General features: G+C 51.5%; 1 protein-coding gene across 1 annotated transcript in view; it reads right to left on the bottom strand.

The window, feature by feature from the left end:
• SLC7A5 (solute carrier family 7 member 5) overlaps positions 1-24,146 on the bottom strand; it is a 30,867-nt gene extending 6,721 nt beyond the window's left edge. Inside the window, exons 1-9 of the mRNA XM_030955834.1 lie at positions 23,458-24,146; positions 12,787-12,912; positions 5,581-5,686; positions 5,155-5,199; positions 3,645-3,768; positions 2,418-2,521; positions 1,703-1,799; positions 1,114-1,263; positions 114-291 (exon numbers count right to left, since the gene is read on the bottom strand). Coding sequence (XP_030811694.1) covers positions 114-291; positions 1,114-1,263; positions 1,703-1,799; positions 2,418-2,521; positions 3,645-3,768; positions 5,155-5,199; positions 5,581-5,686; positions 12,787-12,912; positions 23,458-24,040 — 1,513 coding nt within the window. The 5' untranslated portion in view covers positions 24,041-24,146. The remainder of the gene's footprint in view (positions 1-113; positions 292-1,113; positions 1,264-1,702; positions 1,800-2,417; positions 2,522-3,644; positions 3,769-5,154; positions 5,200-5,580; positions 5,687-12,786; positions 12,913-23,457) is intronic.
• Positions 24,147-24,662: the final 516 nt, after the last annotated feature.

The following is a 24,662-nucleotide window of genomic DNA, read 5'->3' as shown; positions in this document are numbered from 1 at the left end:
TGGAGCAGAGCCAGGATTCTGGAAGCTTCTCCAGAGGGAGCAGAGCCTGCACTGCAGCACAGCACTGGGAAATCTTTTGGGAGCCAAAGCTGCTCCTCCCTGGAGATACTCACAGATGCCTTGGAGAACCCACTTGGGCTTGTTTTGCCACCAGACCCCGAAGAAGTAAATGGGGATCCCACTGAGGATGATGGCAAAGCCGATCCCACACTCCTTGGGCGTCATCCAGAAGGAAACGGCGATGAGGAACAGGCAGGCCAGGATGAAGAAGATGGGCAGGCAGATGTTCACCTGAGCAGGGAGCAAGGGACAGCTTAGGAGATGTGCCAGAGCTTATCCAGCCTGGGGAGGAACAGAATTATTGTCTCCCCATGGCCAAGAGCCTTTCTCAGCACCTTTTTGGACCTCAGTTCCATAATTCCATACCCAAATCATCACTATCAAACTCCAAAGCCAGCAGAGGCACAGCACAAGCTGTGGCTGTTTCCCAGGGGACTCCAAGCAGGGCACCCACCAGAGCAGCCCAGCTTTGAGAAGAAAACCCCAAAAGCTAAGGGAAGAGCCAGCACAGATTCCCTTTGGGAAGGCACCAGTCCAGGCCCGTGGGTTTGTTTCCCTGTGGGTGCTGCTGCCTGGCACGGACCCGAGTGTGCTGTGGGATGGGGGAGAAACAGCTTTTGGGGGAGAGGCACTGGGGGCTGACAGGATCTTGGCCTCCCCCCAGATGGGACATGGGGCTGCCAAGCTGGCCAAGGACACTGGGGACAGAGCTCGGCACGGGGCCGGCTGCTTTAGCAGAAAACTATTTTAGGGGAATTCCACGGGGGTACAGAGTGTTACACTGAGAGCCACAGCCTGCGATCTGTCCTGGCACTCATGGAGAGTAATCCCACCCTGTCCCTGTTGCCCAGAGCTCCCTCACTGTGCTGTCCCCAAGGCAGCTCTTTGTGCTCCTGCAGGGATTCAGCAGCAGGGACATCTCCTTTAACTCTACAACACAACATTTCCCTGCAGTCCCAGCTCCATTTCCATGCAGGACCAGCAGCTGAGCCTCCCCTGGTGCTGGGAAGGAGCTGGGGAGGGGTCCCCTGGCACTGCCCACCCCATTCTCACCTTGATGGGCCTCTCCAGCTCTGGCTTCTTGTAGCGCAGCCACATCATCCCAATGATGGCCAGGGCCACACACAGCCAGTTGAAGAAGCTGAAGAAGTTGATGACTGAGAAGATGTTGTTGGAGAAGGCATAGAGCAGGGTCATGACACACTGAATCCAGGGAAAAGGCCATTAGGAAAGGGAGCAGGCAAAACCACCTATGTTACAACACTAAACAGGGGTATTTAGGGGAAATACCTGCCAGAAAAGGGATCCCACTGACTATTTTTAACTTATTTAAGCTATTTTCAATTGGTGCCTGGAACCATTTCATAGGATCATGGAATGGTTTGGGTTGGAAGGACCTCAAAGCTTAAAGGACCTCTAGTTCCAACCTCCTGCCAGGGGCAGGGACACCTTCCCCTATCCCAGGTTCCTCCAGGCCTTGTCCAGCCTGGCCTTGGATACTTCTAGGGATGGCAAGAATTCAAGCCAGAAGTGGACAATGAAGACACGATGGGAAGGGTCCATCTCCTGCGGGCACATGCAGGAATGGCTGTGGCTCCATCCCAGTGGGATCCCAGCCCTGCTCCATCCCCCCAGGGCTCACCGTGAACACGAGGGACGGGACGGGGGTGAGCAGCCGGGGGTGGATCATGGACAGGATGGAAGGCAGGTGCCCCTCTCGGGATCCCACGAAGAACAGCCTGGCAGGGGACACAGAGAGAGAGGGGACACAGCCCAGTCACAGGGGCTCTGTGCTCAGCACAGAACTAGTGGGGCCAGCCCGAGCTCAGCCCTGCTGGCCCCGAGGCAGGAGTGGAACACAGGACTGAACAGCAGGCCCTGCTCACCAGGGACATGGCCAAGGAATGCAGGAAGGATGGATTGCTACCCTGCTCTCCAGGGACAGCAGTTAAGTGACTCCTCAGGCAACCCAGGGATGTGTCAGAGCCGGAACCATCTCAGTCCTGCCCCTGCCCAGCCTTTCTCCCTTTCCCGAGGGATTCTCAGCCCTCAAGTTTCCCAACTTTCTGCTTCTCATAAAATGCACTTTCTCAGCAGCCCCAAGCCCTGAGCCTGTGTCTGGTTCTGTTTATTGACCTCACCAGGACTTTGCCTGAGGAACAGAAGATTGACACTACTGAAAGGTTGCCTTTAATCTGGTTTGAAGTCTGACTTTGTCTTCCTGCATTCCCCACGTGGCCTCCAGGCCCTCCAGACTTTGTGTCTGCCCAGAGCCATTCTCTGGAGGAGAACTCCAAAGGGTGAGGAACTGAGCACAGCTTGTAAACAAAACCCACAGGATTGAGCAAGGAACCTACCGGGAAGAAGTGAAAAGAGATCCATTGACAGACCCAAAGCACGAGAGCCCAACAAAGACAGGGATGATCCAGGACATGACACCGAGGTGGTAGTTCCCAAAATCCTAAATGGGGGACAACAAGAGACATTTCACATTCACAATGTCCCAAAAAACTCAGAGCTGCCTACAAAGAGTATTTGGAGAAATCCCAACAAATGCCACAGCTCAGTGCTGGAGCTGTGACGGAGTTTCCCATATTCCCATGTGCTGCTCCCCTTTCCTGAAAAAGCAGATTGTGGAATTGCTGAAACACATTGGCAGCCAGCCCTTCCCTCGGGGCCAGGACACGACATTTACCCACCAGCTATCAGAAAGTTCAAGACCAAACGGAAACTGTGAGGAAACTCAGACAGCAGCTCCTGCCAAGTGCTGAGGCAGGAGCTGGGAGCCAGCCCTGGGGACACACAGGGACCTGGCCCTGCAGCTTTTTGTCACAGGCTGAGCCTGTGCTGCTCCACTGCAGGTTTGCAGCAACAATGCAGGATTGATTTCCAGCCTCTGCTGTTCCAGTTCCAGGCTGCTTGGAGAACCTGGGATAGTGGAAGGTGTCCCTGCCCATGGCAGGGGGTGGGATGGGATGAGCTTTCAGGTCCCTTCCCACCCAAACCATTCCAGGATCTCCTGCAGCACAGGCTGTGGCTGGAGCAGGGTCTCTGTCCCAACCCAAAGGATGGAGCAGTGTCACCTGAGGGGCTCAGCTCATCCTGGGCTGGGAGACTCCCCCTGAAGGACTGAGCAATCCTGGTCAGGCTCAGACTGCAAGGTCTGCTCCCTTCTGAAGCCACCAGGGTTCCTGACCACACTGGCATTTTAACTAACAGAAGTATTCTTTTTCTCTCTTAATTAAAACAAGGAAGACACGGAGAGAGAACAATCCAGTTCAGTGTTGACTGAGTGACCTTTCTCCATAAATATCAAGCTCTGGTAACTGATGGGCAGTCACAAGGCCAGCAGCAACCTTCCCTAGCTCAGAAGGAAAAGCAGCACTGAGTGCCACCCTCACTGCTGCCCAGGATAATCCCCTCAGGATCACGCTTTTCTTCCCTGCTCCTTATCTCCTGCTCAACATCAGGGTTTCAGCAAGCAGCCCTGAGCAGCCTGGAACGAAGCAGGAGATGTGTGCAGTGATTCCAAGGCTGATTCCACCTGCCCTGGGATGAGTCAGGCTGGAGCAGAGGGATCTTACCACGGCCACGGCCTCGGACGTCAGCATCTGCTCGGTGCTCAGCGTGGTGAAGTAAGCCAAGTTGGTCAGCACATACACCAGCGTGACCACAGGCAGGGAGATGATGATAGCCAGGGGCAGGTTTCTAGGGAAAAAAACATCCATTGTCCTGGAGCAGCTCTGAGGAGGGATTCCCAGCCTCCTGAGCTCACTTTGAGCTGCTCTGTTCTGCTGTGCAGTGTCCCAGGCACACACTGCTCCCATGGGACAGGGGATATCCACATGGGAACAGGCTGCCCAAGGAGTGGGGGACTCCCCATCCCTCAAAAACACATGGATGTGGCACTTGAAGCCATGCTTAGTGGTGAACATGGTGCTGGTTCACAGCCTTAAAGGTCTTTTCCAGCCCCAAGGACTGAGTGGCCCCTGAACTGCAGATGGAGAGGGAAGGATGATGGCAGAAGGGATTTTTTGCATGGAGAGGCCCTGGCTGCCTGGGCAAGCAGGAATCCAAGATCATTTTTAATTAAAAATACCCAGTGGCACCAGCACAGGGATTCTCTCCGGACAAAAGGGCTCCCTTGTCCTGGGGGGATTCCTGGGGGAAATGGGAATTTCAGGGGTGCACTGGGCAGTTTTAGGTTCTACCTAAACTCAGCTGTTTGGACTGAGGGAACTCAAAGGAAAGGAGCTCAGGCACAGCCTAAGTGGGTCTGTGAACAGCCTACATTGGTACAAATTTGCCTTTCTCAACAGTTTAGTTTCATTTGTGAAGGGAAAGTGTAACAGGAAACCCTGCTTGGTGCCACTCTAATTGCTCCAGCAGAGCTCCAAGCTGCAGGAGCAGAGTCAAATACCAGGATTGCATCCAGCAGACATGAAAATAATTGCAAAATGCAGCCCCCCTTTTGCTGTTTCTCTGGGAGGGGGTGGATCCAGCCCTGTGCTTCCCAGCAGGACCAAAGCACCCCCAGGGGCAGCCAGGATGGGCTCTTGCACAAGTGCCCCCAAGCTCTCAGCAGCTCCCAGGCACCTTCCCAGGAGCAGAAGGGATTTCTCAGCACTGTCCTGCTCTGCTGAGAGCCCCAAATAACCCCGAGAGGCACGGGCAGAGCAGGAAGCAGCTCTTGCTCAACAGGATGGGAAGAGCACGGGACCAACACATGGAGAGCAGCACAAACACATGGACAGCAGCACAAATGCTCAGTGGGAGTTGAACCAAGGCAGCAATAAAGCCCTGAGTGCTCTTTCCTGGCCCATAACTCACAGAGGTGTCAGGCCAAGGAAGCAGAGATTTCTCCCAGTGCTGATAACACGGCACGGGAGAGCAGGGAAAACAGCAGCCCTGCTCCTGCAGGGGTTTTTGTTCCATTTCCCTGATTCCAGGGAGGTGGAAGGTCATTAATTCATCTTGTTTTCTCTTTTTCCAGATGAAGACCTTGGCTTCCTCCTCTGTTAAACACACGAGGAAGGGGCTTCCCCAAAACAGCAGCTTTTCCCCCAGGGAAGTCATGCCAGGACTCACACCTACCTGTAGGGATTTATCATCTCTTCTGTCACAAAATTCAAGTAATTCCTGTAATTTCAAAAGGACAGAGGTTAATTCTGCTTAAATAACCCCTCCAGTTTAACTCATGTGCACAGGGATTCCAGGAGGGGCACAGGCACTGATCCTGTGGGAAACTTAGGATGGCTGACGTCCAAGGCCAGGCTGGACAGGGCTTGGAGCAACCTGGGGTGGTGGGAGGTGTCCCTGCCCACTGGATGATCCTGAAGGTCCCTCCCAACCCAAATCATTGCATGATGAGGATGGCTACAAGTGGCCTCTTTTCACAGCAAATCGAGAGCAGGTGCTCAGAGGACTGACAAAGGAGCCCTGCAGGAGCTTCAGTTTGGAATAATTGGAGCTGGAATTGAGCTCAGTGTGGCCGGGAGAGAAGAGAGGGCTGTGCCTTACCATCCTCCATAGGCAAAGAGGCCGCTGTACAGAGCCAGCACGATGTTCCCAACGCCCACCTTGGTGCCCTCGAAGGATTTCTCAGGGGTCAGGTTTTCCACATCACCTGCAGGACACAAACCCTGCTCAGTGCCATGGGCTCTGAACCCCAAAGGCCTCCAGAGAAACCTGGAGGCAAGAGCTGCTCTTAGGATGAAATTATTTTCATTATCTCCCTGCTGCTTTTTGGGATATGCTGAGCACGGGGCACGTTTTCCCTCCAGTTTTTCAGGGATCACTCCAGCTGCGTTCATCCCCACATGATGACCCCAAAACTCATCTCAAGCAAGGACTGACTCCTCCAAACTTTCTCACACCGCGACGTGCTGTCACCAAGGTGATGCCCCAGGGACATCCTGGGGACCTTCCTGCTGGAAGATGCTTTGCAAACAGAGATTGTCACATTGTCCTCTCAACTCCAGGCTGCTGGCCTTCGATAAAGCCCCAGGATTTCCTGCACTTCCACCAGCCACCCAAACCCCCAGAAACCCAGGATTTCCTCCAGTCCCACCAGCCACCTGATAAAGCAGAGGCCTGTGGCAATCCCTTTGATTGAGGGAAGTCAGGTTCTGGGGGTTTGGATATCAGAAGTCACCTTCTTTAGGGCTTGATGATCAAAAGTTCCTGTTGTGGATCTGCTTTTGAAAGAAAACGCCAGAAATAGAAGATTTGATTGTGCCTCTGGTCCCAGCTCTCCCCGAGCAGCCCCAGGTTTATTTATTTTGCTTTCAAATGCTCTGCAGTTGTTTTGTTCCCCGTCTTTGACGGAGGGGCTGGCTGTGGGACAGGGATGGCAGAGCCACGCTCCCAGACTGAGTGCAGGGAACTGCGGTGGGATCCAGAGGGGCACCTCTGCACCCAGGGGGAGCCCATGTGATTCCTCTTAGGGCACAGAGCTCTCCTAATCACCCCAGCAACTGCATCACAAGGCAGTCAGCAGAGCCTGCAGCTTAACCCTTCATCCCTCGGCACTGGGCACCCAGGAGGTGCTGCTGGAAAAGCTCAGGGATGCTCCACAAAGCTCAGGTGTGCAAGGCTCCTGCCCAGATCCCAGTCCCAAATGTTCTCTGCTGGAGTCACCTCTTTCCCAGCAGCTCCTTGCACCAGAAAGGTCTTCCCTGCATCTCCCTTGGGATGTGCTGGATGTGTTTGATCCTCCTCAGCAAAATACACCAATCCTTTTTAAAAACAAATCTGAGTGCAAGAGGAGAGCCAGGAAACGCAGAGACTGATAAAAGGCTGAGTTTAACCTCAATTCCTGCCTTGCAGGTTCTGCACAGAATCCCAATTTAGCCCAGGTGAATCAAAGGGCTGAGCAGGAGGGGTGGAATGTGATCCCCTGCATCCCTTGGGCTCAGCTTTCCCCACCTCATTTTCTGCCCTTCCTGAATAATTACCAGTCTGGTTCTTTCCAGGCCTTTTGTTATGGGAATAAGAGACACATTTTGTTCACAGTGCCTGCAATTAGCTACTGCAACAGCACATGGATGGACTGGGAGAGCAGGAGGCTCTCCAGCATTTCAAACACCCCTCAGATATCTCTTCTCAAAGGTTCCAGGCTCTCCATGTTCCCACCCTGATCATGGACCATCACCTTCACCACCCAGGAGGATGCTCCCACCTGGGAGCAGCACGAGCATCACTCCATTTCTTGTCCACAGCTCTTCCAAATTCCTCCTTGTCTGTCACAGGCAAAACCCTCTCAGGCCAAATGTTCCTTCTCCTGAGGCAGCCAACACCTCACTGCCCTTCCCACCTCACCTTTGGAGAGCTGGAGCTCCCCAAAACCTCCCAGTGAGTTATTAAATTTCCCATTTCTGTGCCCCAGGGTCAAATGGATTTATCTCACTATCCACAGCATAAAAGAATTCTTCCTTGTAGCTAATCTAAACCTCCCAGTTTAAAACCTCATCCCCTCAACAAGCCCTGCTAAAAAATCCGGGAATTATTTAGGTTTGATCCTAATTTGGACCTTTGATCCAGCCCCACCTCGTGAAGCCGGGGTGTGCTGTGGGTGCAGGGAGAGCGGCTGTGCTGCACCATCTCCCAGGCACTCCATCCTTCAAGCCTCGACAATTCCAGCCCCAGGCTTTTGGATCTGCCTGAAATTAAGGTTACAAATGTGCAGGTGAGGCTGCCAAGCACGGCCTTGGGGCATCCCCGGCTCATCCCGGGCTCCAGGCACTGCCCTGCCCATGCCCGGCACCCCGGAGAGCCCGAGCCCGGTTTGAACCGGCTGTTCCACCGCACTCTGCTCTACAATTAACCAAATTAAGGTAACGAGCTGTGACACAAAGCCCATTTGCGGCTCCTCCAGCTGCCAAGACTGCGGTAATTGTGCCGGGTCAGCCGGGCCCTGCCGCGGGAGGGCTGAGGGAGGGCCCGTGAGGCACTGCGTGTCTGTGCCCGGCCCTCCCTTCAAAAATGTTCATTTGCTCCCCGGTCATGTCTAGTCTGGTTTTAATAGCACAGCAATCTTCTCCTGCACAAAGCTTTGCAGGATAATTAAATATTTTCAACTTGCCCCAACAGCGAGGAGAGGGAACACGGCCATGGGGAGAGGGAGCCCTCAGCACGGGGTGTCTGTACCCAGAGCCCCAAAGGAGGAGGAAAACCAGGGACAATTCAGGGAACTGAGTCAGGAAAAGAAGCGTTTGACACCTGATTAATCTGATTAATCTGCAGCAGGAGGCTGCTGTGATTTACAGGGGCAGGGTGAGGCAGCTGTCCCTGCTGCCAGGGAGGATGAGGAAGGAGCCTCCCTGAGGAGCTCTATGCTGGAGAAGCATGGCAGGCGGTGGCATTTGGGGTGCCAGGGGACAGCAGCAGCAGGGAATGCTGTCCCTGCCATCCTCCTGTGCCCTCAGGATGTCCCCTATCCATTTGGAGGATTCCTGGTGGGAGTGAGGTGTGGGCTGGGTGAGGACATCCCCCTGCTCGGGGCTCCAGACTTCCCTCACAGCTCCAGCCTTGCGCCAGGAGCCCTGGCTGACCACGGAATCCAGGACTGCTTTGGGTTGAAGGAACCTCAAAGTTCCTCCCATCCCATGGCAGGGACACCTTCCACTGTCCCAGGCTGCTCCAAGCCCTGTCCAGCCTGGCCTTGGGCACTTCAGGGATGCAGGGGCAGCCACAGCTTCCCTGGACACCCCAGCCAGCTCTACCACCCTCACCCCAATACTGCTTGTAAAAAGCTCTTTGAAGGTAATATTGTGGCTGGAAATCCAGAACTCTGCTGGTAGGGTTCTGAAAGTACCAGAAGGAAGATTCAGATCTTCAGTGAGCAGAGCTTGGCTCTTAAAATGCCATTTTTAGTACTCCAGGTGCAAGGAAACGTCTGGCACTGTGGGGTTGAGACATCTGGGCGCTGCTTTCACTTATCAAATCCCTTTTGCCACAAAACGCCCCTTTGGCCTCTATATTTCTCCCTGGGGGTTATTTTGGTAGCTCCCAGTCCACATTTTTTCCCTGTCTTTTTTTTTTTTTTGGTGAAGAATCCCATGATTAAGAGAGGGAAGGAAAACTGAGTCTCTCTTTCTTTCCTCCCAGGCTTGGAGCACCCTGGGACAGGGGAAGGTGTCCCTGCCCATGGCAGGGGTGGGACTGGAGGAGCTTTGAGGTCCCTTCCCACCCAAATTATTCCATCATTCTGCGAAAAAACAAAAACCCAAAACAAGCAAACAAACAAAACCCACTCAAAATTAAAGTCCAAACAAAAAAAAAAACCAACCAAAAACAAAACAAAAAATCGAACAAACAAGCAAAACAAAACAAAACAAAAAAAAAGCCCAAATTAAACCCAAACCTCCTGCCCAGCCTAAGCTCTGCTCTGGAGTTAAACCTGCCTGCTCTGTCCTTAATTGACCCTGAGCTGCTCTGGCAGATGCAGCTCTGCATCCCTGACAGCCCAAGGGAGGGAGGTAGGGAGAAAAATGCTGCTGCCACCAAACAGCTCCTGGAGGCACCACAGACCAGGAATTTCACAGCCAGGATAAAGAAAAGGGACAATAAATCCAATAAAAGCAATTCAATAAAATCAGCGTTAAATTCTATTTCTCCAAGTCCCAAAGGCCCAATTGCAGGTTTTTAAGCAGAGCTGCTGGTGAGAGATCACAGCAAGGGCTGGAGCTGCATCCCTGCTCCAGCTGCCCAAGGGCACAGAAATATTCCAGAAACCCTGAGGCATCATCCACAGGAAAAATATAGATATCAAACATGTCTGTGATATGTTTATTTCTAGTTTTTTGACATCAAAACCTTTCCTGAACTTCCTCACCTGTAAAAAGCACAAGGGTGTCCTTAATAAATCCCAGATTTTTTGATCATTTCACACCTCAGTCAGTTTTAAGGGAAATTTTAAAGTGTGGGTACGGAGAGGACAGAACCATAGACCTCTGTGTCACATCCAGGGCAAAAATATCCCTCAGACCTGCTGTCCAAACCTCCTCCATGATCCAGCCCCAGGTATCCCACTCCCCAGCTGAGGAATACTGCCAAAAACACCCAGTTGGACAGAAAGCAAACTGAGAGAGCTGGGAAAATAAGAGAACCACAATAAATCTTGTTTTCATAATACTGGAGTGAAAAAACTCTGATCCTCTCTATGTTTTAAGTTATTTCTATTATTTAAGTAAGTTATTTAAATAAGTTATTTCTTTCAATTTAATTAATTTATTTATATTGTTTGCAGGCTATTATCTGGGGGCCATACACAAGATTTTACAAACCAATACCCAAATCCACGCATTTCCAGCCCCAAAAAGGCTTTTAAAAGCTTCACTCTTGGATTAATAAAATAATTTCATCCCAAGCAGCTCAGTTCCACTGAGTCAACCTCCAAGCACTTGAAAGGCCGAGTAGGAAACCAACTTCAGGCTCCTCCTTTGGAAAGGGCAGGGAAGGAGTGATGGGAAACAGCTGCTGACAGGGAAATGTTCTTTTGTGGGCAAAATTGCCACAGAGTCCTTTGTCCTTGAGAGATCCCTGCTCTTCTGCAAACCAGGAAAAGAGCCAAGGAGAGGATAAAAAGAGAAAAAGCAAAGGCTGAAGGTGGGAGGTTAATGCAGAGAGATTTTCTGTGAAATCACAGAAATTTCCACATTTGAGCAAAAAATGTGGTGCTGCTCCTCTGGGCTGTTTATGGATACTGGGAACACAAACCAGCAGTGGGACAGGAACCAGTAAAACCAGTTCATTGTCCAGAACATCCCAGGAATACACAACCCCTGAAAACCAGCTGGGTGCAGATCTCACCCCAAAACTGCTGCCAGCTTGGATGGGGTCACCCAGCTGCTGGTGGGAAGAGTCTTGGTCCAAAAAAAACACCACTGGAATGGGCACAGGGTGTGGAAATGTGGGACAAAGCTGGAGGACAGGGCAGTGCTCTCCCATTGTCACTGAAAATGGGAATTTTTGTGCTTTTTTGAATTAAAAAAATGAAGAAAAAAGACAATTTCTTGCTTTATCCCTGCTAAAAGCACAGAGTGACCTGGAATGATTGAAAGGAAAATGGAGCAAGGTGCAAACTGCAGGTGGGAGCTGAGGAAGGGACAGGAAAGGAGCTTGCACATTCTTAGGGACTTAGCAGAGAGCCTGGAAATTCCCAAAGGAGATTAATAAAATCCATGCTGGAGCCCAGGCAGAATCCCAGCTGTGGGATTCTGGACAAGCAGGAATGGGCACTTGGGACAAAGTGGGAGCCAGGATCTGCTGTGGATCCTGAGAATCCCACTCTGATCCTGTCTGGTTTGAGGGCTGGCTGCTCAGACAGGGAGAAAAGTCTTTGCTTACAGGTGTCACTGTCCAGGAATTGCTTTTGATCTCCCTGCCAGGTGGATCAGCAGGAAAATAAATCACATGGAATTCTCTGCCCTGCAAGGTCTGCACAGCCACAACCACCTGAAACTTCAAAGGAAGGAAAACAACTCCTGGGACACAGGAGGGGAAGGGGGGTTTTATTGTAACTAGGCAGAAATCCCTTCTAGGTTACAAAGAAATCAAGGGAAATCTCATGGATTTCCACCTGAGGAAGGAGGGCAGAAAGTGGCTCAGCCTCTCCAAAAAGGCCAAAAGAACTTCACATTCTGAAGATGCAAATTAAGATTCTATCTGCAAACAAAGCCCAGTTGTAAAGATCTTCATGGTAAAATGTTAACCAGCTAGAAGAGATTTATCCTGATTTATCCTTTTCCTCCTGGGAGAGAATCAGGTCCAGCAGAGCAGGCTGGGGAGCTGGGCAGAGGGAGGAGGTGTGTTTTCTGATAAGCCTCAAACAATGTCCCTGTTGAGTGTCTGCACTGAGCTGGAAGAAAATAAAACCTCTGACAAAGCAAGAAATTCTGCAAAGACAGCACTGGCTCCCAGAGCTGAGACAGGAATTAGAGACCCACGAGCACACAGACTCACCCCTGTGCAGGGACACGATTCCCTGGAGATTTTATCCCCTTTCAGCAAACAAGGACAGGACTGTTCCCCCAGACACATTTATTCCCACAAAACTTGCACAAAAAAGCCACACTTTGGTTTAACTGTGAGTTAATCAGGTTTGGAACAAACTCAGATGGGTTTGGAACAAACCATCTCCCTGCTCTGAGAAGATTTTATGGGTGCATGAAGCAAACCAGCAGAACCACCAGAAAATCTGCTTTATCTTCCCATTTTTGTCTCCTTTTCCAGGTGCCAGTGCCAGCTGAGAGCTCCAATCTCTGCTCCTCGTGGGCTCTGTGGCCCTGGGTGACCCAGAGCTGGCCTGAGCCACTGCACACCTGGAACAGGATGAAGGGAAATGTGCAGGGGGAATTTGTGGAAGGATTAAGATGACTGGGAGTGATTTGCACATGCAGACAATTCTCTGTGAGCAAAATGTTACAAAAGAGATTTCCCAGTGCAGCAGCACCGACATTTTCACTCCCAGAGGGAGAAATCACTGTCTCTGTGGGAAAGACTTCAAGTGGTTTCAGGAGCATGAAATCAAGCCTGGCAGTGATATAAAATATAAAATCCCACAAATAAAACACAAAACCCCGGCCTTTGGCAAAGCTGCGAACATCCCCCAAGCGCGTGAGAGAAAGGGGAGGTTTGTAAAGCTCTGGAACACCTGGGGTTGGACTCCTGGGCTTTGCCCCTCATCCTGCTTTACCCAAAAGGAGAAAAAGGAGCAGCACTCACCCTTTGCCAGCTGCACGAAGCCCAGGATGATGATGAGAGCCAGCGCCAGCAGCTTGGCCGCAGCAAAGGCGTCCTGCACACGGGTGGCAGCTTTGACACTGTAGCAGTTCACAGCTGTCAGCAGCACTGAGGGGACACAAGGGACAAGGTCAGCACCCAGGAGACATGCCAAATGCACCAAAAATCACAAGGAATCTTTAGGTGAGATACATGGAAGGAATTCTTTCCTGTGAGGGTGGGAAGGCCCCGGGCACCCAGAGTAGCTGTGGTGGCCCCTGGATCCCTGGCAGTGCCCAAGGCCAGCTTGGATGGGACCTGGAGCAGCCTGGGATAGTGTCCCTGCCATGGCAGGGAGAGGATGAGATGTTCTCCAAGGTCCTTCCAACCCAAACCAGTCAGTGATTTCCTTTTGCTAAAAGAACCAACCAGAGCCCCTTCCCAGAAGAGAAACTCACTGAGAGCTCTGCAGCCTCACACTTCTCAATTGCACCTTTATGTTGGCAGTAAGTGTTTTGAATAATGCCTGTGGTCCTTGGGACATGAAATGGGATTGCTCCACTGGAAAACACTCCTGAGGGCTTAGCATTTGTTTGCTGAGAAGCTCCTGCTGCCCACAAGTTGCCCTGTGGTTAATGCAACTACTGGGTTTACTTCCAACACTTCTTTGCCACATTTCCCCCAGCTCCTCTGCATCCCACTCCTGCCAGCGTGACATTCCTGCCAGGCAGGGCACAGCCTGAACCAGGCCTTGATCAAAGCCTCTGCTCCAGGCTGAGCTTCACCTGCTGCAGAGCAAATAATGGCAAAGCTCTGCTGCCCTCACAAATCACTGACTATTTTGGTGCCCTGCTCCCTCCCCAGAGCCTGCTGCTTGCTATGGACACAGCAAATGTCACACTGAGGGTGGCAGTGCCCACGTGCTGGATGCCCTCCCTCCAGCCCAGTGACCCCTCACTGTCCCCTGGCCAGCCCCAGCCTGAGCTCTCACCAGCAGCTCAGGGAGGAGCAGATCCCAAACCTCCTCCTGGAGCTGGAGGCTTTTCCCTGCAGGATCCTTTCCCAGCTCCCTCTGCCCTCGTGCAAAAGCTCCTTCCCAGAGCCTGCAGCTCCTCTTCACAGCAGCTCTTGATCAGAGCCAAGCAGCTGCTCCCCAAAACATCCCAGTCCCTCTCCTGAGGGTGTGAGCTGGAGCTGGAGCCCACTTTAGAGCCCAGAGCTGATCCCAGAGTGGGTGGGCTTGGAAGGATCTCACAGATCCAATCCCACCCCTGCCAAGGGCAGGGACACCTGCCACCATCCCAGGGTGCTCCAAGCTCTATTCAAGCTGGCCTTGGGCACTGCCAGGGACCCAGGGGCAGCCTGTGCCAGTGTCCCAGGACCCAGGGGCAGCCTGTGCCAGCATCCCAGGACCCAGGGGCAGCCTGTGCCAGCATCCCAGGATCCAGGGGCAGCCTGTGCCAGGGTCCCAGGATCCAGGGGCAGCCTGTGTCACAGGATCCAATGGCTTCCAGGATCATTGCCTCCTTCCCCCACCCTCCCATCTCCAGGATCTGCTGCCATTCCAACACAGGAGCAGCTCAAGTGTGGAGAAGTGAGAGCTGCGTGTGTCGGGAAGGAAAGCACAGGATCCAAGCCATCCCACAGGGGTGACAGCCAGCATCCCACAGGGGTGACAGCCAGCAGCCCACAGGGACTGGAGATGGATTTTGTGCCGTGCCCTTGGAGCTCCTTTGGGAGCGTGGCTGAGGCTGAAATGACCCTGAGCTGTTTCTGGGGAAGCAGAGCCTTGCTGGGCTCTGGCCAGGAGCAGGGGTGAGTGACTGTGGTGACAGATGTGCCACACCACTGTCCCTGTGCCAGGCCCCTCCAGGAGATACAGGACAGGGACAGGTCTGGACAGTTCCCAGCCCCTGGAGCAGCCCTGTCCTGTGGGGTCACAGCTCTGTCCCCACAGAGTGACACTGGGACACGTCTGCCTCTGGGGACAGGGCAAAGGGACACGGTCAGACAGCAGCAAGGAGGAAACACAGCTTAACCAAGCGACCTCAGAGTGCTACAGGGGACAAGGAAACACAGGGGATGTCTCCCAGCAAAACTCCCAACTCAGCCAGTGAAAGCACCTTCAGTGAGTCCTCAGGGCAGCAGGCTCTGGAGCAGGATTCCCTTTGACCAGCGATTATGCTAAAAATAAATCTGCCCTTGTTTACAGAGGGATATTTAGAGGATGAGCTCACCCATCTAGGACCACACTGCTGCTGCCATGGTGAGGAGAGCCCTGAGAGGTGTGACAGTGACATTCCCTGCCCCATTTAGGCATTCTGTGACTGTGACAATAAATGCTTCACCCCCACTTCAACACTGATTTTTAGGGGCTATTTTCCCTGCTCTGGCCCTGTACAGAGTCCCCTGGAGGGTGGTGGTGAAAATGAAAGGCAAAAGTTTCCTACACTTTGGGATCAGAGAATAAACAGGGCTGCAAGTTTCTGCCGTGGTCATCAGCCCTGCCAGTCACATTTCCTCAACTTTGCTTTTCCCCCTTTACAATAATATTTGTCTTTCCTAAAGGAGCACAGTAGAGTTACACCACTGAATCCTCCAGTCTCGCCCATCAGGAAGAATCCTACAGACAACAAACAGGATGAAAGTTTTTCCATAAAACTCCAGGACAAATTCCAGTGGCTGCTGAGCTTCTCAGGAGGCTGGGACTTCTTAGGGCAGCAAATCTGATTGCTTTGATCTCAGATGCTGTCCTGGCAGGCAGGGGCTGTGGGATCCTCCTGGCAGCGCTCCCTCACCTCAGCTGAATCACTCCAGGAAAAACACAGCAAAGCTGCACAGCTCCACCACAAACCAGGGCACTGATACAGAGAGCAGGCTGTGCTGCCCTAATTCCTGCAGTGTTTTCCTAAGGCTCCAGCCCCTGTCAGCCAGCAGCCAGGCAGAGCTTTGGAGTGACCCATCAGGGCTGTGCTGGGGAATCATTCGAGGAACGAGGATTTCAGCGTGACCTGACGTGCCACGGCCCAGCTGAGCCAGCAGCCCCTCTCCAAAGCTTTACATAATTGGGATAATAAGTGTTAGAAAGCTGAAGGATGGCAGATGGACAGGGGGTGACTTTTCAGAGAACCCCAGACTGGTTTGGGTTGGAAGGAACATTAAAGATCCTCTTGTTCCAATCCCATGGGCAGGGACAATTTCCACCATCCCAGGTTGCTCCAAGTCCATTCCAGCCTGGCCTTGGGCACTGCCAGGATCCAAGGGCAGCCACAGCTGCTCTGGGCACCTGTGCCAGGGTCTCCCCACCCTCACAATAACAGAAGTTTCCCCTACACCTAATGTAGCTCAGGTGATTAATTACTCACGACTCTGGCAGGAGAGACCCTGATTTTTGCTCTCCAGGTGTTGTTCATCCCTTCACCCCCCAGGGACTACTCCAGCCTCATTCCAAGGCAACTCAAACACCAGCAGGTCTGGCTTCAGTATTTCTTCTGTCCTGCAATCCCTGCTGGCTTCAGGCATCTCACTGAACCTGCTCCACTGGCACTCACCTGCACAGCGAGGCAATTCCCCACTCCTGATAGGAACAAGGACAAACTGATTAATGTGACACCAGACCCAGGACTTTACCCACAGTTCCCATTTTATGGCTGTATGCCTCTGAAGTTGCCTCCCAAGCTCTCTCCCAGACACAACTCCTAGAGGACAACAGGAAAAACTGCAGACAGATAAATGGATCAGTCCCTCCCAGAACACATCCATGGAACAACAGCTCCTGTGTGTCCAGGGAAAGGCAGGATGGGGAGAGAGGCTGTGCCCAGAGCAAACAGTGGGAATGGAGCAGACAGAGCTGAACCTGGGCTGCCACTTCTGATGCAAGAGCCTTGGCATCACTCCTGTCCAACAGGCACAGCTGCAGCTCTCCCAGGACAAGGGACAGGGACAAAGATCCAGTTCCCACATGGAACTGCCTGGGGGTGACAGGAGCTTGCTCAGCCCAAGATCCTCCTCAGCAGCTTTGCAGGTGAAATCTCTGGAATGAGCACAGGAATGAATTCCCAAGGTACTGGCACAGCTGCCTGTGGGGTCACACACACTTGCACAATGTCCCTTTTGTCCCTGATTTCACCTCCTGGGCCCCACCTGTGGTGCTGGCAGTGTGATTCCATGTACACCTCCGGAACATGGATAAATGTGTGGAAGTAGCTGCCTTTAAGGGACTAAACTCATTAACTTGCTCTTAATTCCCATTCCTGTTTGTGGTATCACAGGACCCAGTGATAACACACAGCAGGTTGGGAAGTTGTGGAAAATAAAGGGAAATTGAAGGGAAAATGAAGAGAAATCTCCTCCATCAGCTTCCCTGCCAGCAAAACAAGGCCTGTGAACTGTTCTGTCATGCATGACTCTGTCTGTAACCCACATTTCCAAAGTGCCTGGCCCTTGCCACTGTAAGATGATGCTCCCATTTACCATCTGCCACTGGGTGATGTTGATTTTCCCTCACAATTACTCCCAGAACATTCCTTTCCCCATCCCACAGCAAAGGCTGCTCCTTTCCCTCCTCACGAAGTGCAGGTGACAGTTAATCCACACAGGACAAAGCAAAAATTAAGTTATACTGAGCAGAGTGGATTAAACCCAAGGGAAAATCAATTCACCAAGGCAAAACCACCCCACCAATTTTATATTCCAGCGGCTGGGATGTTACAGTGTCTCCCAAAAATCTGTGGTAACTGTTTCCAACTGCACACGCCAACATGGGACAGGCAAGGTCACAGGCAGAAAATGATTCAGGATATTTCAACTTGGCAGGTATTGACTGAAGACTTTTGTGCCCTGCAAGGTGGGGAAGGGAAAAAGCAGAGGGAAAAACTTTGCAGATATTTCTGCAAGGACAAATCCCTGGAGAAACTTAACACCCAGAGCAGTCAGTCCTGGAAATGGAAAGGCCTGGGGGCACATGAGGCTGTTGGAAAGCTCCTGGCCCCAGAGCAAATGTGTCTATACTAAAATCTACTTATAATAATCAACATCCCTGGCAATGCTTCCCAGTTCTCTTTTCATTCCTCTTTCCAAAACAGCAATCAGGGAATGGGTGCATCAACAAAGGAGAAGGCAAACTTGCCCTACCAGGGGGTTTAAAAAAGGCATCATCTCCAAACCCACACTGAGGCCAGGAGCCCTGGATGTCCCAACAAACAACCCCAGGCACCCTGACCAGGTCAACACCCCTATCCCATAGTAACAGCAGGACACTGACACAGGAAAACTCCAAAGAATTCCTCCGTGTTGGGAGAGGTGGCTCCTATCTAGGGGCAGGAGTTGCTATTTTGGCTCTTTGGAAGAAAGTTGTGATTTACTGCCAAGGTTTCCAAAGGACATGACACAGCAATTCCACCAACAGGACATTTTACCTCAGGAAAACAAACAAAATACAGGGAGAAAATACATGGGAAAGCTCTTTCTCCGTAATTCTCCCATTCCCAGCAAATTAACCATTCCAAAATAACTCCATGCTCACCTCACAGAAGCATCTTCCCAACAGGGAGCAGCACCTGCTGCTATCTTATGTGCACAGAATTCAGCTTTGCATCCTGGCTGGAAAACCTGAATTCCCCATCCCTCAGACTGGACCTGTGGCCACATCTGACCCTGGGAATATGGAATTCTTGGAATACTCAAATCAAGGGATGCTGCTTTGAAAGAGGCTGACCCTGGAGGGGTTTTCTACAAAAACTTTCCCAGTTTGTTCATGCCAGAGCAGAAAGACTCAGAATGATCTCAGTGATAACATAAATTATTCAAACACAATAACATTTAATGGGGTAATGGTTGTGAGAGCCAGGAGAGGGGTGCTGGAATTGCAGTGGCTGCTCCCTGTGTGTTTCAAGAGCACTCCAAGCTCTCATTGATTTCTGGAGAGTCCTGTGAGTGTCAGAGCCTGTTTTCATTAATGCTGCTCTAATTAAACACAGATTAAAAAAGCAACCTCAGCCCTGCAGCCTCTGCCATCCAGCAGGGGCTCCACAGACCCCTTCCTTCCACTCCACTCCACCAAGGGCAATTTGCTGATGGAGCTTTAGTCCCTTAATCTACTTTTCTGGAGGAGGAAAAAGAAATCTTCAAAGCTTCACACCCAGCTTGTTCTGGCAGATTAATTAAAAGCAGCAACGCTGCAGAAGGAACCCATCTCAGGCAGACAGGCTCTGGGTGTGTTTTGTGCTTGCTTTTCACCAGTTAATTCCTGATGAGGTGAAAATCCACACACCTGTAAAAGAGCTGAGCCTGGCAGCAAAACCTTGCTCTCAAATAAAGATTCCTGCTCCCCACAGGATCTGGGATTTCTGCGTGGAATGCTGACACTGGATATTCCCTCCTGGACAGCCTGGCAGCTACCCTTGCTTGGATTCCTTCTCTCACGAGTGTCAGGCACTTCCACAGGACAAGGGCTCCCAAACCTGCCTCCTGCTCATCCTTCCACCCTCTGGCTGCTCAAAACACAAGAGACAAATGAGGAGTTCATCAGCATTCCCTGGAATTCCAGCCCGGCAGGAGGAATGCCCAACAGCAGAGCTCAGAAACAGTGAAGGAAGTTTAGATAAATTCTGAGGAAGATTTAAATTCCCTGGCTTTGATATTGCTGTGCTAGGTTTATTAGTGCCAGATTTGCATATCTAATTAACAAGTGAGATACAAATTCAGAAGCAAACTGTCAAACTGCTGATCTGAGGAGAAAGAAAAAATTAAAACAACAGAATATCCTGAGCTGGAAAGGATCCACAAGGATGAATTATCGAGTCCAATCCCAGTTTTCCACCGTGGAGAAGATTTTCTTGTCAGGAAATCAGGGAATTCTAGAAGCTGTGTGTGGCTCCCAGGGTGTGAGGATGTGTGGGATGAACAGTTCAGGCACTTGTGGAACACCAAGATCCAGCTCAGGGCTGGCAGCAGCTTCATTCCTGTCTCCCTGATGCACAGGGAATGAATTTACTGCACCAGACCTGGGCAGGTGCCTCTGTGCAAGCAGGAAATCTGCAAATTAACAGTGGGAAATGAGGAATAGCCAAGGCATCTTTAATCAATCAGTTTAACACTTTCCACCCCTGAGCCCTCTCTGGAACACACAGGGTGTACTGGTGATTTTTACTGATTTTTGTTAGGATTTATTAACTTGAAGTGTTCACACAAGTGGCAGCAGGATGGAAAGAAAACCTGAGCCCTTCACATCTGAGACAGAGCACAGGATCCAAGGTTTAATTCTTTGCCATGTCCAATATTGACACTGTAATGTAGATCATCAGATATGCAAATTCAGCACCTAATAACTGTCCCCCCACCCACTACAGAAGAGGTAAAACTGGTTTAGCTCAGAAGTGAGAGAATTCAAATTATTCCCGTGTTTTCACAAGCATGCACAAACTCTGTTTCCCGAACCTCCACTTTTTGTCTACCAAACATGGATGCATTTTGTGTTATGAGTTTTAAAGTATCAACCATCCAATCTCACAGCTAAAAGAGATGCTGAAGCTTGTGAATCACCCAAGTAACCTGCAGCCTGCAAAGTCTTCAGCCAAATTTTTTGGGGAACATGAAATGAGCTGGGCTAAGGATGAACAGCCTGACCCCTCCTGCTCCAGGAAGATTTCCCTGCAGTGGATTCCCAGCTTTTATTTGTGGCAAACACCACAGGCACTCCCTGTGCCCATGAAAGAAGCCCTGCATACCAGCTGTGTGTAGATTACAACCTCCAGGGCAGAAAATACCTATTTGTAGGGAAATTCTCCTTACCACCCACCTTGTTTTCCTCAGCACCTTCCAGGGGAACAGAATTCCCTCTTCCAACCATTTTTTCCTTTCATTCAAGCCTATGATTTAAGTTCTCTTAATGCATTAATTCACTCTCTGAAGTTCATGGTGGCAAATTCTGAACAACACACGATTTATTCAACCCTTCAGCAGCAGCAAAGTGGAAACAAATAACTTCAGTTATTCCTCCTCTTACTACAAACTGTGCAGCCAAGTGCATTTTGTGTGGAGATACAAACTCTGCAAGGAATAGAGCTGGGACTGTTCTGCAAGGCTGGGTTTTGGCTACTGTACTCCAGCCCCAGGTCCCAAATTCCTCTGCTGCTTCCCAAGCTGCTCTCTCCCATTTTGAGGTAACTCATTCATGTATGTGCTACAGCCTATGCACAAATAGGTCATTTTTTTTCTACTCTAGAGCTTTTGAAAAGACTAAAAAAGTCTCTCTCTGTGCAGTTTCTGTTTGAACAAAGCTGTTTGTGAGTCCCCACAAGTGTTGTGTGGCTGCCTGAGCCCCTGGAGCAGATTTATTTCGTTCATTGTTCCTGGGTCACGGTGTGGTTTTGGCACCGGGGAGATGAAAAGCTGATTCCAAAATTCTAAGTTCCAAAAATCAAAAGTTCCCCAAAGCTGCCCTGCTGAAGGCGCTGCAGGATGAACAAACCTCTTGGAGCAAAGGAGACAACCCCAAAGTTAACCCAAAGCATAAACAAACCAAGAGCCAGCAGTGCAAGGGGGAGCAGAGCTTAAAGGAGAAACACATGGGGATGATGCAGATTTGGAGAACTCCAAACCTTTCCCTTGGCAGTTCAGGATAAAGGTTCAAGAACAAATTCTGCCCCAGGGAAATCCTAATTGTTACCAAAGGAAGGTTGGAGACTTTTCTTGGAGGAGCATAAACAGGAATGAGAGCTGGCTCCAAGGAGTTTCATGCTGTGAACAAATCCCAACGTGGACAGGTCTGTTTAACCCTGCCCTGGGCTTTGAGCAATAAAATGGGAACAGAGACCCCTTTTGGGAATGATCCTGAAGATGAAAAGTCACTTTTGGTTAGAAACACGTCCTCAAAGGCTTTGCCAGCTCCATCTGCGCTTGCACGGCAAAACTTTGCCATAAGGCAGCAAGAAAACCTTAAATTACATCCTAATTCCTTGGTTTTTCAGCAAGGAGCAGAAAGAGCACATGAATCCCTACCCCTCTCCTGAGAAAACCACAGTGCAGACCAGCAGCAAAGCTCGAAAATCAGATTTCCAAAAGGCAGCACACCCATCAGCAGGACTATTCCCTGACCACCTTACAGCTCTCTTAGTTTAATTACTAAATTTCCCTAATAAACATTCTCCACACTGTAAAAGATTTGGATGGAAACCCACATGCCTGCCCAGGTACCTTTATATTCCTAAAAATTCAGCTGGGGACTGAGAAGTTTCAATCTTACCTGAAGAAATCACAAGCCAGTGGCCTGCCTGTTATCAATCCTATAATCAACCATATCATTTACCTCCAACAGCCCGGGTCAGGCTGGCTCTGAGACATTTCCAGACAATCTATCTTCCCATAACGACCATGTGCTGCAGCTTTGGGATGCCTGAGATCCTCGGAGGGGGAAGGAATCTCACACAATCCTAGCAAAGGGCAGCACCAACGAGCAGCTTCCTCCTCATCACTCAAAATGCAAAAATACAGAGATAGCTGGCTGTGATTTTGTACAGTGGATAAATGATTTATAAAGCCTTCACAAAAGGTGTATCTTTTCCCAACAAATATTTTTATAAAGGCATTAAATTCCAGTGGAGCAGAACAGACTGAATGGGAAATGAGGAGGGAAGGGGGCATGGTCCTGTATTTAAAGGATTGGGAATTTGGATGGGGTGACTTTGCAGTCATCAGAGAAACAGAAAATAGTATTTAAATGGCAAAACTGCAGACCCCAAAAGAGCAGAGGTGATAAAAAGTGCATCAGGAGAGATCTGAGAGCCCTGGCAGGGCTCTGTGTGCCCAGGCTGGCATCCCTGGCCCTGAATTCACCCCACCGTGAATTTACCCCACCACTTCTCTGCCAGGCACCGCCCCAGAGACAGACAGAGAGACAGAAAGAGATAGAATATTTGCTGGCAAAAAGAAACCCCACAAAAGCAGGTTTTCAGCACGACATCAGCGCACACAGAGGCGGGAAACATCTCCTCTCACATCTGGTGCTGAAAGCAGCTCAGGGGCGTGTTCAGCACCAGTTGCTGGTGACAGATAATTGTTATCCTCACCCAAAGCCGCACACCAACGTCCACAGGGCCCTGCAGAGCCTGGGGACAAGGGGGCTTTACCCTGCATGATCCTGTGGGAAAGCACAAGAAATCCCATTCCAGCTCCCAGGAAAAACGCACGCTGCATTTATGACACGCTGCTTGGGAATCAGAGAGCCTCACTAGCCCACAGCTGCCATTTGGGGAATTTTCTGCTCAATTTATTACGGGTGGAGACACATTTTCTGCTGTGGCTATTCAAAGTAGCCAAAAAAACCCCCCAGGATGCAGCCAGTGTAGCACAGGAGGGATGGTGCAGATCTTCAGGGGAAGGTGATGGGGAGTGAGGAACCACGTGGAGTAGGACAGCGGGGACCTGCAGAGGGTCACTGAACCACGGAATGGTTTGGATGGGAAGGGAATTTAAAGGTCATCCCGTCCCATGGGCAGGGACACCTTCCACTAGACCAGGATGCTCCAGCCTGGACACTTCAGGGATCCGGGGGCAGCCAGAGCTTCCCTGAGCACCATGTGCCAGGGCCTCCCCACCTTCCCAGGGAGGAATTCCTTCCCTAAACCCCATCTACCCCTCCTGCCTGTCACCTGAACGCCACTCGCTGCTACTTACGGACACACAGACAGGCCACCAGCTTGGCAGCCTCGTCGGGCACGGGGCAGGTAGGGAAGATGGGCTTGAGCAGGTAGGTGGCGAACACCAGAGCCACGATGTACTGCGAGGAAGGCCGGATGATGAGCAGCTCTATCCAGAGCTTGAGGAAGGCGGGCAGGGAGCCGTACACCTCCAGCATGTAGGCGTAGTCCCCCCCGGACTTGGTGATGGTGGTGCCGAGCTCGGCGTAGCACAGCGCGCCCACGATGGAGAAGGCGCCGCACACGGCCCAGACCACGAGCGAGAGCCCCGGCGAGCCGGCCTCCCGCAGCACGCCCGTGGGGGTGACGAAGATGCCGGAGCCGATGATGGTGCCCACGATGATGGCCACGCCGTTGAGCAGGGTGATGTTCCGCTTCAGGGTCACCCCCTCCGCCGAGCCGCAGGGCGATGGCGAGCGGGCACAGCCGTTCTCCTGCGCCCCTTCCAGCATCTTCTCCATCGCCTGCTTCTCCTCCTCCTGCGGCAGCGAGGCGGCCGAGCCGGCCGGGCTCCGCTTCTTCACGGCATTGCCGGGGGAGCTGCCGCCGCTGGCGGACATGGTGGCGGAGCGACGGGAGCAGCGGGCGCGGCCACGCCGCCACCTTCGGCCGCCCCTTTTGTTCCGGCGGCGGTGGGCCGGGCTGCTTTCCGGGGGGAGGAGGAGGAGGAGGAGGAGGAGAGCGGCAGGAGGAGGGCAGCAGCGCCAGGGGATGCTGCAGCGCCCCCGGGGTGCCCGCTCGGGCCCGCATCTCTCTCAGCCCGGGCCCCTCCGAGCCCCAGAAGGGGACAGAGGGAGGCAAGGGCCAGCCCGCGGTTCGGCCCCGGTGGCACTCGGTGCCCGCAGGGGAGGGGTGTTAGCGGCGCTTCTCCGCCCGGCATGGGCGCTGGGTGTCCGGTGTGCTCTGTAAGGGAGTTCCTGCAGAGGAGAGCGCGTCCCTGTGAATGTAAACATGTATACACACACGTATGTATGATATACGGGATATACACACATGTATGTATGATATAGAGGATATACACACATGTATGTATGATATAGAGGATATACACACATGTATGTATGATATACAGGATATACACACACGTATGTATGATATACAGGATATACACACATGTATGTATGATATAGAGGATATACACACACGTATGTATGATATACAGGATATACACACATGTATGTA

Source organism: Camarhynchus parvulus, chromosome 11, assembly GCF_901933205.1.
Source record: "Camarhynchus parvulus chromosome 11, STF_HiC, whole genome shotgun sequence".
Lineage (NCBI taxonomy): Eukaryota > Metazoa > Chordata > Aves > Passeriformes > Thraupidae > Camarhynchus > Camarhynchus parvulus.
The sequence above is the reverse complement of the archived record's forward strand: the minus strand, read 5'-3'. Positions and strand labels throughout refer to the sequence as shown.